General features: G+C 53.1%; 1 protein-coding gene and 1 long non-coding RNA gene across 2 annotated transcripts; one reads left to right on the plus strand and one right to left on the minus strand.

The window, feature by feature from the left end:
• Window positions 1–9,481: 9,481 nt before the first annotated feature.
• Window positions 9,482–11,218, minus strand: LOC123282072 (uncharacterized). The gene is made up of 3 exons (XR_006521999.2): window positions 10,822–11,218; window positions 10,382–10,693; window positions 9,482–10,240 (listed from the first exon to the last, which is right to left on the minus strand). It is a non-coding gene; the product is annotated as an uncharacterized lncRNA (long non-coding RNA).
• A 542-nt stretch (window positions 11,219–11,760) lies between these two features.
• LOC123282096 (uncharacterized) lies at window positions 11,761–15,469 on the plus strand. The gene is made up of 3 exons (XM_070501019.1): window positions 11,761–11,775; window positions 12,164–12,448; window positions 14,741–15,469. The coding sequence occupies exons 1-3, from the start codon at window positions 11,761–11,763 to the stop codon at window positions 15,089–15,091; spliced, it is 651 nt and encodes a 216-aa protein (XP_070357120.1). The 3' UTR covers window positions 15,092–15,469.
• The last annotated feature ends 249 nt before the right edge of the window (window positions 15,470–15,718 follow it).

Below are 15,718 nucleotides of genomic sequence, written 5' to 3' on the forward strand. Positions count from 1 at the left end.
TCTGGACAGTCTGGGTGGTCCTGCTCTGAGCTGAAATATGATGAAGGTGTCACAAGGGAAGGATGGTTGGCTGGACCCAGGGGGTCGGGATAGCGTTACAGAGGAGGCTACCTGTTAGGTGCATCTGAAACTGACTAAGGGAGGAAAGGGTTTCCATGGCAGGGGAAGAATGAACACTAGGCCCCAGGGACTGACAATTGAGCGTCCAAGAGATGGAGATGCCCTGTCAGCAGTTGTCCCCTGCATGGCAAGGGCCTCCAATCCAGTTCATCTGAGACCAGGTTTTCTTTTCAGTCATGGCGGCCACCTTGCATAGCTAAAACTCATTATTTGTTTATTGAACAGTTGTATGCCTCTGTGTGTGTTTATCATGCAGGGTGTGAAAGCTCTCTAGAACATTCACAAGCAAAGTGGGTCCATTCTGAGGGTGGCTGGTGAGGCAGCAGCACTATGGCTTAACTACCCCATGCGAAGAGGGCTCTGCACTTCTGCCACGGCCGTAGGAAGAGTACTTGCTTAAAAAAAACCAACAGATTTCTGGCACCATTTCAGCCCTTCTGAACCAGGAACTACAGCTGCAAGGCCCAGAGATCTGTTAAGACCCCAATGATTGTGATTGGACAAGTTTGGGATCGACTGAACAGACGAAGATCTAGCTATACCTGTCCTGGGCCTCCCAGCAGCCACAGACACTGAGAAGGGCCCTCCCCTGTGACCTGCGATGCATCCCCACACCAAAAGATCAGGTTCACCATGGCTTCCTCTAAGGCATTGAGTTGTGAGAGATTGAAAGCTAGGTGGCTGACCATGGGAAACATGGCTGAGATTGCTAGGGAGGCCAGTGGCCCGCAAGGCTGAGAACAGCCCATCATAGAGCTTTCACTTCCATTCCACACAGCCTTAAAATAAATCCTGTTGTTCTTTAGTCGCCTGGAGTGACTCTCTGTCTCTCTCCTTTTCAGCCAGAAGAGCCAAACTAAACATCAAGAAAACACAACCAGGGATGTCGGCTATTAGAGCTGGCTGCCCAGGCTTGCCCACAGGGGACTCCAGGTCCTGGCACTCGGGGCCAGGCAGCAGCTAAGCTCCCAGCTGCCTCTCTTTTTACCCACTCAAGTGCCTGGCTTAAGGGACCCAGTGCAGAGAGTGGCAAAGGAAGTTTCCCAGCACTTAGCAGCTGGGATTAACTGGGAACCAGAAATGCTAGGAGTCAGAGCCTTGACCTTCTCCTGCGGGGCTGCTGTACAGCCCTGTGCCCAACACCACTGAAACCACACCAAGAAAAACTTTATCTTGGGAAGAGGTTCCAAATTCGCATGAGCCTAACCCATCCCTGCTATGAACATGGGGCTCGGGGTGGGAGGAGAGGAGCGCCGAATCGAGTTGTTGCCGAGGGTGTAGGAGTGGTCACTCGGCACACCAGCTGCTGTGGAGAATGATGGTCAAAAGGTGCTTTTGGTTCATAGGCAATTCAGTTACCAGAGAAAAAGCAAGCAGCTCCCACAGAAACCCCAGAACTAGTGCCCAAGTCAGGTTGGCACAGCTGGAACTTGCCAATCCTTTATTTTTTCCTTCGTTCTGCTTGCTTTGGGTTTATTTTTGCTCTTGAGAAAAGAATTTAAGATGACTGATTTAAGATCTTTTCTAATGTAAGCATGTAGTGCTATAAGTTTCCGTCTTCAACTACATCTCAGTTCTACATATTTTTAAATTTTTCTTTGAGATTTCTTCTTTGAACCATGGATTATTTAGAAGTGTGTTGTTTAGTTTCCAAGTGTTTGGAGGTTTTTCTGTGGTCTTTTGCTGGTTTCTAGTTTGCTTCCGTTGTGGTCACAGAACACACTATGATCTCAGTCTTCTTGAATGTGTTTTGTGACCCTGGATGTGGTCTGCCTTGGTGAATATTCCATGGGCACTTAAACGTGTCATGGACAGTACGTGCTTCAGCATGCATAAATGTCAGGCAGATCCTCATGGTTGAGGGTGGTGTTCAGTTCTACATCCTTGCTGCTTTCTGACTAGTTCTCTCAATTGCATCTCCAACTGTAGTAATAGATTTATCTATGTTTTACTCTTTCTCATTCCAGCTCAGTGAGTTTTTGCTTTGTGTATTTTGAAGCTCTGTTGTTTGGCGCCTGCACTTTTAGGATTGATGTGCCTTCTTGTGGGATCCATGCTTTTATCATTTGGTAATCTCCCTCTTGGTCTTAGTAATTGTCTTTGCTCTGAAGTTTTGCTGTATTTGACCCATTCCTGTTCTTCTTTTCCCTTAATGTTTGAGATGCACTTTTCCCATCTTTACTTTTCAACAAAACTGCCTCTGTTGTCATATCTGGAGTGAGTTGCTTGTAAACAGCAGACAGTTGGGTGTTGTTTTTTAATCTACTTGGTCAATCTGTCTTTTATCTTGTGTGGATAGGCCATTTACACTTAAAGTAACTATTGATATGTTGTGGCATATGTCTGCCATTTTATTACTTGTTTTCCATTTGCTCCCTCTGTTTCTTGTTCCTCTGTTTCTTTTTTTTTTTTTTTCCTTCCTGAGAGTTATAATTTGCTGGTTTTGTTTTTTTTAAGGAAGATTGGCCCTGAGCTAACATCTGTTGCCAGTCTTTCCTCTTTTTGTTTTTTGTCTCCCCAATGCCCTAGTACATAGTTGTACATCCTAGTTGCGAGTCATTCTTGTTCCTCCATGTGGGATGCTGCCAAGCAAAGCTGATGAACAGTGTGTAGGTCCAGGATCTGAACCGGCGAACCCTGGGCCGCCGAACCGGAGCGCGCGACCTTAACCACTGAGCCGGCCCTTAATTTGCTGATTCTTAAGTCCCAGATCAGGAGTTGTTTTTAAAAAAAAGTCAGCTCTGTATGCCTGACGGTGTATTTGCCAGAGTGGGCTCTGCAACACTGCAGCCTCACACAGGGATCCTCCCCTCACAGATCACTTTGGGAAAGTTATTTAGTCTCTCTAAGCCTGTTTTTTTAAAATTTTTTGATGGGATTTTTCACAGTGCCCACCTCATGTGGTTATTATGAAGGCATAGCAAACATTTGAAAGTGGCATCCCCAGCACCTGAACTCCATGCCCCAGCCATTGGTGTCCAGGTTCTTTAGGAAATTGTCCCTCCTCCGTTCTCAGCAGATTTGGGTGATGTGATCTCAAGTCTCAGGTACTAGAATATTCTCCTATTGGCTAAAACCAGTGAGGGCATCCCATGCCCCTGGCCGCTGTGATTGGCTTAGGGTGGACATGTTACCAAGTGCAGGTGAGTGAGACACAAGGAACTTGCAAGAGCTCCTTCTGTGATCATGACCTGAAAATTCCTCCTCTGCCTCTGGGTGGTTTAGGGTGAGGATGTGAGACAGAACAAGTATGACAGAGCCATGGCTAGAGTGAGCTACCATGAGGAAACTGTCACAAAGACTCACAAATAGGGCAGAGCCTAGAGAACACAGGATGGACCTGGTGACATCGTGATCCTGAGCCAAACAAGAACTGAAGTCAGAGCCGCCTTGGGAGTCTTCAGGTATATGTGTGAACAGATCACTTTTTGGTTTTGGCTAGCTTATGTTAGGCTACTGTGGGCACCCAATACGTTTTTAATAAGTAGAGTGCATTAGACAATGCATGTAAAGTATTTAGGACAGTGCCTTGCAAATACGTGCCCAAGAAATTCTCTCACTAAAACTTGCCACAGCAAAGGGAGAATGCATTTCACATTTCAGGTCCAGTCTTGCACCCAAGGCCTTCTCCAAAGGAATGATTCTAACCCTTGACCCTCTGAGAGAGGGAACTAAGACCACCCAGATGTCTGAGGGGGCAGATTGAAGTGGACGTGTACCCCTTATAGAGTCTGAGGGGTGGACTGAAGTGGACATGTGACCGCTCACAGAGTCTGAGGGTATGGACTTAAGAGGACGTGTGACCACCCAGAAGTGTGGGCAGCCAACATAGGTTCTCATGTCACCTATGAGGTACACCTGGAGAACCATCTTCTCTGTGTCCTCACCTGAACTGAGAGGTTAGCGAAATTCAAGCTTTGCTCAATGGATTTGCCAAAGCCCAGGGCAGCATCTCCCATCAGCTCTCCATTTGAGTTTCAGCTACAGTCACATGAGCTGCCTTCTTTCTTTTTTTGAGGAAGATTAGCCCTGAGCTAACATCCGTGCCCATCTTCCTCCATTTTATGTGTGGGACACTTACCACAACATGGCTTGCCAAGCGGTGCCATGTCCGCACCCAGGATCCGAACTGGTGAACCCCGGGCTGCCAAAGTGGGATGTGCGAACTTATCCGCTGCGCCATGGGGCCAGCCCAGCTGCCTTCTTTCTTAAGGCTGCTGTATGAGTTTGTTCCCTGCACCCAAAGTTGCTAAAGCAAAAACCAAAGACATTTCTGGGGCTTTCACAATAGCTCAGATGTAAAGCAGTGAAAATGGAATGGGGGCCAAATCAAATGCAAGCATCTCAGTTCTACTCCTGGGGCTCTCAGCCTCACACAGCTGACGTCCAGGTGCTCTGCCTTTCACTTCCACCGTTTTTCTTCCTCCTCGGCACTGACCAATCCCTCTTGGTTTATTGCTGGCTTCTCTCCCTGACCTTGATGATTGCGGAGTCTTCTTGTCTATATCTACACTTTCTTATGGGGCAGTCTCATCCAAGGTTCTTAACTTTATACTTCATTGAAATGTGGATACTTCCATACCACTTGAAATCCAACCCCTCCGTGGAGAATCAACAATAAAACTTACTGTGTCGCTGAAGAGGAAGTGCAGAGCTCAAGATGTCCCCGAGGACTCATGCCCTTTCCATGGCCCTGTTCTGCCACATCAGGGTCAGCTTGTTCCTCAGACAGGGAGCAAGAATGCTGTAGGCAGACATGTTAGCATCCAGGGGAAGAAAAGGGATTTTCTTTTTGTGTGGCATTTAGGGATGTCAAAGCTGCCAGTAAATTTCTCATCTCATTGGCCAGAGTTGCGACCCATTTCTAGTCTTGAACCAGTGACTGTCAAGGGAAATGGGCTTTCAAACCAGTTAGGTCTACCTTTGGGGATCTGGGATAGGGCCAAGGAGGGGTGGGGCCCAGACACATCCAGTTACCGTTAGGAAAGAAGAGGCAGCAACCGACCACACCCACGCTCAGATATATCCCAACCCTGGCCTGCCCTCAGACTCCAGGCTTATATATCTGACTGACCATGTGACATGGCCACCTGAATTTATTTGATATCTCAGACTTAATACGCCCAAAGCTGATCCAAAATAGGCCCCTGTTTCCTCCGCAAAGCATCATCTCATCTGGTATCACCATCCCACCCAGCTACTCAAGTCAAAAAGCTGAACTGTCCTTCATCCCATTGTCTCTCTCCCCATATCTAATCCACTGATGACCCTGCCTGCTCTACCTCCATAGGATGCCCCTAAGCCTCCCTTTGCCCTGTTCAGCCTCAGTTATCTCTTCCAGGCACCTTTTAATTGGCCTCCTCCAGTCCTCTGACACCTCCAGCTGCACCTCCTACCAACTGGGGGGATCCTTTTGGTGTTATTGGCTTCAAACCCTGCAATTATTGACCATGATAGAATGAAGTCCAAACACTTAGCGTAGCCTCTAGGTCCCTCACCCGTGAGCTATCCAGCTTTGTGTCTGACCACTCGTCCTCGCTCCATCCACCCTGCCTCCTTTCTGTTCCTCAAACATACCCAACTTGCTCCATCTCAGTGTTTCCTTGGCTTGGAATACTCTTCTCCCTTCTCTTCGCATGACTGGTCTTCCCATTACCCGAGTTTCAGTTCAGATACCAACCCTTCACAGAACCGCTCCCTGGCCACCCTCTCATACAGCAGTCCCGGGTCACCTCTGTCTCAGTCCCCATCTTATTTTATTCATATTTCATCTAATTTGTGTACTTGCTTTTGGCCCAAATTCCTATGTGTCTATGTGTCTATGCCTCTGTCTCCCCAGTGTCAGGAGCACTGCCTGGCCCACAATGGATATCTCATAAATCCATTCATATATTGATTCAGCACCCATGTGACAAGACCTACTTTGTCCCAAATAGTGTCATCTACAGGCTGAAGACCACCAAAGTTCTGTCTCCCCCAGACCTCTCCTTAAGGTGCCAGCTCACCATTACGGCTCAGATATCTAAAAGGCAACTCAAACTCAACGTGTCCACAACTGAATTCCTGATACTCTCTCACAGATCTGCTCCTTTCAGTCAGTGACAGCCCAAGCCTGGGACTCATCCTCAATGGCTCCGTTTCCCTCCCACCCCACATCAGGAAATCTCATAACCCCCCAAGCTGCCACTGGCGTCCCTTCTCCAGGACCCAGACCTGCCTACTCTCGATTAATGCAGTGACTGCTGCTTCTGTGCTGGGCTCTCTGCTGTCCTCACACAGCCACAGCGTGGTCCTTTGGCCTCAGCTCTGCCAGGAGCGCCCAAGGGCCCACCACACTTGGAGTTACTTGTGCGACTTCGATGCTGTGCCTCAGACGTAGCAGACTTCCAACCCCGCAGCCCCACTCCTCCAGTTCTATGTGTGATGGCTTCCTCTTCCGTTCAGCCTCTGTTCTCACGTCACCTTCCTGACCACCCTATTTAAAATCCACCTCCCTGGCAAGAAGTTCCTTCCCCTTCCTGCTGTATTTTGCTCATGGTTCCAACTGTCATCTAATGGGACACACCTGTGTGTCTTGTTTGCCGTTTGCTGGCCTCCCCTCGAGTGCACACTTCACTGGGGCACAGATTGATTTTTTTTTTTTTTTTTTGGTTTTATTTTGTTTAGTTCTGTTTCCCCAGTGCCTGGAACTGTTTAGAAAGTCTTTAATGACATTTTTGAATAAATGCTGAATGGAACAATTTATTTTTTAAGAAGGCCAGTCTTGCTGCCTTGTGGGAAATGAGATGGAGACTGACATTGGATGGAGACTGGCGTCAGGTAGAGACATGGCCAGATGCCCAGTGTAGCTCCAGGTGACCCTCTGGGGCCAGCAGACGGGCAGGTGTAGGGTGGGAGGAACATGAGTCATCAGAGATGAATCTGAGTCCTGCTTCAGCGCCTGGGTGCACAGATGGTGATGCATTCACTGGGGTAAGGAAGACTGCTAGGAAGCAAGTTGGGAGAGGGGGAGACAAGAGTTCCATTCTGGCCATTTTAACTTTGCGATGCTGCTGAAATCACGGAGTGGAACAATGGTGCCCAACAGACAAGCAAACCTGAGCCTGGAGCTCCGCAGAGGGAGTGGTCAACGTACACTGAGTGCATGGGCTGTGATACGCGCCCAGGAGGAGCCAGACAGAGGACACAGCTGCAGCCCAGTGGTTTCAACATGCAGAGACCCAGCTGAGAGGAAAGATCAGAGACAGGTGGGAAAGACAGGCCAGAAGGGGAAGGAGGGGGGTGTGATATTCGGGGACCCTCAGAGGGAGTGGTGGCTGCTGAGGCCCTAAGAGGTGGGATAGCATGTGTCTGTCGGATTTGGCGGCACAGAGTTTCAAGGTTCCCTTGACCAGAGAAGTTCTAAATATGCCTAGTATTTCCTCCAAGAAAAGAAAGTCGTCAGGGTTAGGAGGCAGCAGTCTCAGGTTCTGAGCCACAGTTCTGTCTTCTGAAATCTAGGCACCAGCCCCCAGTGGGTAAAATTATGATGTTTCAGCCTGAAAAACGGCAGTTCACGGTGTCCAGGGAGTCACAGAAGTGGCCTTTTTCTTGGCCTTCTCACTGCCCAGGAAAACTATTCTGATCACCTTCTTCCTTTTAAAACTCAGGCTGACAGCCAGCATCCTTCGGGATGGAATAGCCACTGAGGACAGCGCAGCAGAAGACCCGCACTTGTGCTGGGGTGGCGGCTTTGTTTTCCTCACATCCTGCCACTTGTCCAGCACAGCATCTCACACTGCTGTCACGACTCAAGTTGCCACAGGGCAGGGGCTTGGTCTACGCTGCAGCTCAGGACATTGTCATTTACTCAAAACAGCGAAACAGCAAGCAAGACAAAGCAGACTCCTTCAGCATGGCTTCCGCAATGAAGGGACCAGTTTGCGGTTCTGGTATCTCTTCCTCTTCTTATAAGGACATCTGCCTTATTGAATTAGGGCCCTGCCCCTTATGATCTCATTTAAACGTAATCATTTCCTGAGAGGCCCATCTACAAAGACAGTCACCTTGGGGGCGAGGGCTTCAACATATGAATTTGGGGTGATTCATGCATATTCAAGCACGTGTGATAGCAGAGGAAGGTGCAGATGCTGTGGGAATGAGAGGAAGGAGAAATTATTCTGCAGAATCAAGGAAGACGAAGCATGCAATGTTAAATTGGGCCCTGAGGAATGTGTGGAATTGGCCACGGGAGAGGAGAAATCATTCTAGGAGGAATGGAGCAACGTCACGCGCAGAGATATGAGGGCGTTAGGGAGCTCAGCTCATGGCCTGCGGGGGGGGAGAAGGGGAGGGCGCGGGGGGAGTGATGGTGGGTCTGATGAGAGAGGCCAAATGAAGGAGGACTCAGCCACGCCGAGGGATTTGGACTCTATCCTGTGGGTAATGGGCAGCCATGGAAGGTTTTGAGCATAGTAGTGATGTTATTAGCTTTACGTTTAGGAAGTTCATTGCAAGTTGTCAGATGAACAGACTGGAAAGAGAAGAGGAAAAAAAGGTTGGAAGTCATGAAAACAGAGCAGGGAAACAAGTGGATGTGGTGTGAATGGAGCAAAAGAAAGGGGCATCTGTGGGGACTGGCCCCTCAGGGAGACAGCGGTGCCACCTGAGGTGTGGACAGTGGAGCGGGGCTGGCAGTGAGGGGTGGAGGATCAGAGGAGGCCTGGGGCGGTCACTGGCATACATGGGATGATGTGAAGTCTCTGAAAAGAACATGATGAGAGGAAGTCCAATGGGAAGCAGCCAGGTCCTGGGGTGTGCACAGGTTTATCTCCCCTGTGGACAGCAAGCAGAGCCACATATACCCGGGGTCACCATCCAGCAGGCCAGCACCTGGTCCAGTCGCCTGGGGAGATGGAACCCTGTGTCCCTGTGTGTGGAGGCCCTGGGGTGCACAGGAAACTGCCCCTTGTCCTGGTCCTGGTCCAGTCACCCAGGGAGATGGAAGCTGGAGAAGAACCAGCCCAGGCTGGGTGCAGGCGATGGGCTGGAGGGATGGGTGTGGTATGAACATTAGCACATCCTGCCCCAAGGCAAAAGTCACTGAGCTCAATGGGAGAAAGGAAAGCCTCTCCTCTGCTGTGCACACCAGTACCTGAGATGTGACGCTCCTAACTGGCGAGCAGGGCTTCAGCAGAAACAGACACTTGTGGTTCCCTTTGGGGAGGGGTTTGGAGGGCAGGGGAGGGAATGAGACTCGCATTTCACTGAGTGCCCTTTATACTTTGGGGTTCTTGGCATCGTGCACAACTTTTTGCCTCTAAAAAGCAAAATTAATTTCATTCTCTTTTGTGTTATAAAGGAAGAGTCTGAGAAATGTTATCCAGTGGCAAGAATTGAGTTTTTACGTTGAGGAATTCTAAACAGCTCTTTGGATTAAAAGCTCTTAAATGCTGCCCTCTGTGGGCTGTCACCACCACCTTGCCCGGTGCTCAGTGTTCACTCCACTACGTGCAGCTGGAGGCATTGCAGGCACTTTCCCCCAACCCTCACTCCATCTGCTCTGACTCACTGATGAGATGCCACAAGGCCCCGGAGCCAGGAGCTCTCTCCCCCAGCCCGCCATCGCTGGCTCCATCTTGGGTCTCCATCCCAAAGGAAGCCTGAGCATTAAATTCAGACAAGGCCCAGGGGTCTCTTCTTACATCAGCACCCACTTTACAGCATAATATTTGTGTTTGCCATAAATATCACCACACTGTCTCCCCCTAACCACTCAAAGCCAATTTTGATGTTTTGCATTCTGGCATCAGAGCATGTTTCCTTTTGGCGAAAACTCCAAAATCCATCTGTTTCACCTCTTTTTTCTGCTTCAGTTCTTAGATTCACTCAGACTCAGGAGACGACCCCACTCTCCTGCCCCCTTGAAGGTAAGGTGAGGTCATGTGTCTTGCTTTGGTCAACAAAAGTAAGGAGGGTGACGTGTCACCTGAGGGGCAGAGTTTACAAGTTGGTTCTTGATTCTCTATACTCTTCTTCGCCCGTGAGAGGACATGCAGGTTCCATGTGATCAGGCACCCAGAACGAGGACAGGTGAAGCTGGCTGCCCTGGAGAGCAGACTGGACCTCTCCCACACGACCTCTGTGAGTGAGCAGGAGAGAAAAAGTGTTTGTTAAGCTCCTCGGTTTGGGGGTATTTGTTACACAGCATAAGCGGGCCATCCAGACAGTACACTATGGCTTTCTTCTTGCAGGTGTCTCTCAGAGACCTGGCCCCTCTCACCTCCTCACGGTGAGAGCTCGCTCAGAGGCAATGCTCATGGCAGGCAAGTAGGGAGGTCAGGAGCACAGAAGTGACAACACATCCTTCCTCTCAATACAAAATACGCTGTTGCTGGTGGGGCTGGGGTCAGAGCTATGAACGCAGTTGGGAGTTTTGCTCTCCAGAGCCTTGCTGAAACGTTCTCAGATGGGCTCTGACGGACCACTCTGACAGCAGAACCGGCGGCCTGGAACTGCACGCACGGAAGCAGATGCGTGCTCGTCTGCAGCAAGCTTCCTGCGGCGCTGGGAGGCGGGCTCCGGATTTCTGTAACTGGAAGAAAGAGGAGCCGACAGGAAACACAGTGTCAGGAGGAGGCGCGCACACTCCCTTCAGCTTCGCCGAGGCCCCCGCCCCCCGCCCCCCGCCTGAGCGCAGTCACTTCCGACCACCAGCTGTACCTTTTCCTTCGTCGGGCTCTGAACTCCTCTGCTGTTTTGCCAGTTATCCTCCGGGTGCTCGTTAGAGCTACTCAGCTGGGTAAAAGATATAGCATGAGGAGGAGACCAGCAAGGAAATACCATAACAGAAACCTCCCTGGTGCACTGTGAGAATCGAGCGGTTCTCCGCCCTTCAAACGCGCACACTGACTCTGGGGGAAGCGACCACCCGAGTGTTCAAGTCAATGAATCGAAAACTTGAGTCAGGATTGATTTCCAGAAGATTAAAAGCAGCGCCCTGTACACACAGTGGGGCGCGGAGACGTCGCAGGCGCGGCGAGGACACAAAGGCAGGCGGTTCCACCGCCCGCCCCGCCGCAGAAGCCGACAGACGACGATTCAGAGACGCGCCGCGGCCGCGCGCTGGAAGGCGAGCGCGGGCCTGAGGGCGGGAGGCGGGGCCGGGGGAGCGGCGGGGGGCGGGGCCGGGGGAGCGGCGGGGGGCGGGGCCGGGGGAGCGGCGGGAGGCGGGGCCGGGGGAGCGCCGGGAGGCGGGGCCGGGGGAGCGGCGCCCCGGCGCTGGGGCGGCTTCCAGCGTCCTCGCTCCCCCGCCGTTTCCTCTGCAGCGCGACCCGGGAGTGCTGAGTCACGGTGACGCGAGCGGGAGCGGGGCAGCGCCCCCTGCTGTGCGTCTGGCCCGGACGCTGTGTGCTGTTGGGGGCGGCGTCTTCGGCGGCACGCACTGGGGGCCCCGGCTCCGCCTGCGCCGGGTGGGGAGGAGGCACCGCAGGCGTTGGGAGCAGCGGCGGCGCCTTCCCGTCCGGTTCCCCGTCGGCGTCGCTGCGTGGAGGCCGCGGGGCCCGCAGGCCGGCTCCAGCACCTCGGTGCACAGTCGATGCTGTGACTCTAGTCGGAGACTAAGGGATGGGCTGACGTGGGGACGGGGGTCCCGCCTCCCCCATGGAGAACTTAAGGGTCGCAGGTTGTCTGCACCCTGGATTTCGGCGGGGGGCGGGCAAGGGGGCAGAGAGAGCGGGGAGCCGCCCCTTCCCCTAGCCCACTTCCTGCTCACACGACCCAAACTGACCTGAAGGCGAGGCCTCCCGCCCGCGCCACCCTCGGGTCAGAGAATCCCAGGCTCCGCGTGGAGTCTAGACCTGCGCCGTCCAGGAGACTTGTCACGCGAGGCACAGATGTAATTTTAAATTTCTTAGTAGCCGCATTAAAAAACAAACAAAAAAACCCAGGCTAAATTAATTTTAATATATTTTATGGACTCTACATTCAAACTACTGCCTCTTCAACAGGTAATATCAGAAATTAGCAGTTCGATTTCTTATCTTCTTTTTCACACTTTCCTTAGGGAGCCGGTGTGCACGCCCACAGCGCCTCGGTTTCTCAAGAGCTGGGAGCCCAGGGCCAGTGGCCGCCCCTGGACAGCACAGGTCTCGCTGGGCTCCTGTTGTGTGAGTTGCTCTCGCTGGCCCGGAGATTGTCTGAAACCGCAGGCCCAGCGGCTCAGGAGGTGTCTCCACGCAGAGGGAAGTGTGGCTCCACCGAGAGCCGGGATGAGGCAGCCTGGGGCCGCAGAGGCTGCTCCTCGCCCGCCCAGCCACCCGCAGCGCTAGAGCTGCATAGAAATACCCACGTAAGAAATAGGGAGCAACTGTGTGCAGGCGAGGGGCTATTTATGGGCAGAAATGGTTTTCTGTGTAGGGAAGGCTGTACGTGTGCACCCATGTGCATAGACGTGTATGTGCATGGTTGTACATGTGTGTCTGTGTATATGTGCATATGTGTATTGTGTGCAGGTATGTGTCTGTGCATGTGTCTGTGCATGGGAGAGAAAGATGAGATGTGAGGAATTCACGTTTATAGTGCTTTCCACTTGTTTTTCCGATGAAATATTTTGGGGAGGAGGCGTTGCACTGAGTGAAGCTACTCTGGGAGGAGCGCGTGCTAGAGCAACTCTTCACCGCCTAGGGAGCTGTGCACGCCACACTTAAGGATCTCTGGTGCACCATCCAGGCAGCAAGACCCCTTTGCTCTCCTCGGTTGAAGGTCAGATGACCCCATCGTGTCCACTGTGAGGGGCCGACCTGGTCTCCCGGCTCAGGAGAGGAGGAGCAGCTCCTCTCCAGGACTGCCCGGGCCTCAGAGGGGACTCCCAGTCACACCAAGTCGGACCCTGAGCCGCTTCTCCTCGGCCAACACTCGAGAATGCCCTGATTGAGCAGCACCACCCACCTCCCACAAGGGAGAAACCCTGGACGATGGCCCTGCTCTAGGGGCACAGGCGTCTTGTCCCAGCTCCCAGCTGGCCCCAGGAGACTGAGGGGATGCATTAGGGGTCTGAGTTCTGCTCGGCCATTTAATAGCTATTTGACCTTGGGCATGTCACCGAACCTCTCTGAGCCTCAGTTTACTCCGATGACAAATGGGAGAAATAGAACCTACCTCTTGGGTCTTTGGAGAGGACTGAAGGAAATCAGGCACAAAAATGCTAAGATCAGACCTAGGAGGACCCCATGTGTGTGAGGGAGGTGCAGCAAGTGCCCTTGCGTCAGCTCAGGGAGCTCAGCACCACCAGGGGCTGACCTGTCTCCCAGGGCCACCCAGCCTGGTTGTGGCCACTCCTCCTGTCCCATGTCCCATCAGCCTCAGTCCATCCCCAAGTCTGTCAGCCCACTCGACCCACATAGGGACCGATTGTCTGAGGGGCAGACACCATTCGTCCACCAAACATACCCTCTTCTCTGACCATTGCCCACCATTCCCACCCCTCAGGCTGCAAAGTGGTCACGTTTGATTATGTGTTACCTGAGGCAGAGAGAGAGATAAAGACAGAGACAAGGAGAAAGAGAATGACAGAGAGAGACAGAGACTTGGGAACATGCTGGGCAGGGGATTTGGCCTGGATTCCAGATGGTCTGTCTGGGTCAGCCCCTCAGGAGAGTCAGTGGTACCCCTACCTTGCATTAATGAGATGCTCCTGGCACCATACAGACTCTGCCTAAGCAGGTGCCAGTGGTTTCCGTGGTCCCTGGAGAGCCCCACAACTGGACAGGCACAGGTGGGTGGGGCAGCAGCCTGAGGTGCCCTCTCTCCATGGAGGAGAGTGACTCCTCCCCGAGACTCCAGCCTGATGGGCCCCTGTGCTGTGATGGCCACAGTGCCCAGGGGGCATGGGGCTTCCTCCCCGGGGTCCACAGTCTTGCTCTTGGTGTAACGGGGACCCCAGCCTCCTGTTTCCACTCAGAGCCCTCAGTCCCCCTCCCGCCTGCCCCATACGGATCCTAGTTGGTACCACCCACCATGCCTGGCATGAGCTCAGAGCCTCGCTGGCTGCACTCAACTCTAGTCGGCCCATCCTCCTGTCTAGGCCCCACACATCTGTCTGTCTGCTGCGGAAGGCTAAGGCCAGCCCCACTTGGTCTGGGCGCTCGCCTGTGACTAGGCAACTTGGACAGGAACTGAGCATCTGAATGGGGAAGTGAGGCCCTGGGCGTCCGTCATGAGGAGCGTGCCCCGGTGCCAGAAGGAAACGGTGGTTCTACTGGTATATTTTGTGCTCTGGGTGGTGGCCTCTGGGATGACCCTGTGGCCTCAGTCCTGGTGTGGGCTGGACCCAGCAACACTTCTGCATCCTGAGTAGAAAACAGACACATCGAATGAGGTGGGATATCACTTCCAAGACCAGGTCACAAAGGAAGGATGAGGCTGCTCCAGCTGGCCCCTCCCCACCTCCCCTTGGCTTCGCTCTGGAGGCTGAGCCTCTGAGGGGATGGCAGCCCAGGCTGACACCTGGAGCAGAGTTCCTGCTAAGCCGCGCTGGGATTCCTGAGCCAAATATCTGTGCTTTTGAGCTGCCCGGTGAGGGCTGTTTGCTACATAGCGTGGAGAACACCCACGATCATTACCACATTTGTTCCTTGTCTAGGTGCGACCTCTGACGGGCAACTACAGCCCGTCTAGTTGGATGCTGACCCTGGACCTTGCCCTTGGTGTTAGTCCCAGGATTGGAGGTAAATGCTCTCTGCCTGCCCAGCCATGGCCACACCCCACAAGACAGTGGTCAGAGGACAAGGAAGGCAGCAACTGCCGCCAGCAGCAGAGGCGAGAGCCGGGCAGGTGGGTGCTGCTGATCACAGCTAGGGTGTCCGGAAACCATCCACGGGACAGGGGTGCCCATGCCAGCCTGCTCCGCCCTCCCGGGCCCTGCAGCGTGGACAGGCTTCCCTCAGACACTCACACAACACCCACACAGAGCAGTGCTCCATCCCGGCTGTGATGACGGGAAAGCACGGAAAGCAGGTGAAGATCTCTCTGTGCTGCCCACTGCCCTGGGCTGTCCTGTGCCTTCGACAGAGTTGTTCCAGGGGAATGAGCCCCGTGCGAGGCTGTGTCTCCAGGGCTCACAGAGCCCCACTCTGATTACATGATGTATGGGCAGCCTTGATGAGGAGGGCGAGAAGGACATTCCTGGGCCCCTCATTGAGGGGGTGGGTGTCTCCATGGGTGTCACCTGTGCCTTGGGGGTGACCTGAGGAGGCCTAGTGTTTCTCCAGACTGTCCCCAAGTCACCAGGCAACCACGACCAACTCCATACCCACAGCCAGCATCCACCCTTGGTCACCTGCGGGTCCCGAGCCTGTCCTGAGAGAAGGCTCCACCCGAGACCCCATCCACTCTTCGGCAACATTCGTCACAGGTCTTGCCTTGTGGCAGGGCCACCTCCAAGTCAGGACATCACTCTGAGTCCCTGACGAACTGTCATGTGAGCTGCAGACGTGCCGCGTCCCCCCAGCCAGCTGCCCAGGATGAGGGCCTGGCTCCCACTTGGGACCTGACCTCAGGCCCGACTGACTTTGACTGGTGGGAGTCAACGTGCACCCCAGATGTGTGCACCCAGACACAG

This window comes from Equus asinus, chromosome 29 (assembly GCF_041296235.1).
Source record: "Equus asinus isolate D_3611 breed Donkey chromosome 29, EquAss-T2T_v2, whole genome shotgun sequence".
In the NCBI taxonomy this organism is placed as follows: Eukaryota; Metazoa; Chordata; class Mammalia; order Perissodactyla; family Equidae; genus Equus; species Equus asinus.

Coding starts and splice junctions, on each gene's coding strand:
- LOC123282096 (XM_070501019.1), top strand. Junction 12,449..14,740: donor AGCTGCATAGAAATACCCAC/GTAAGAAATAGG, acceptor TTCCTTGTCTAG/GTGCGACCTCTGACGGGCAA.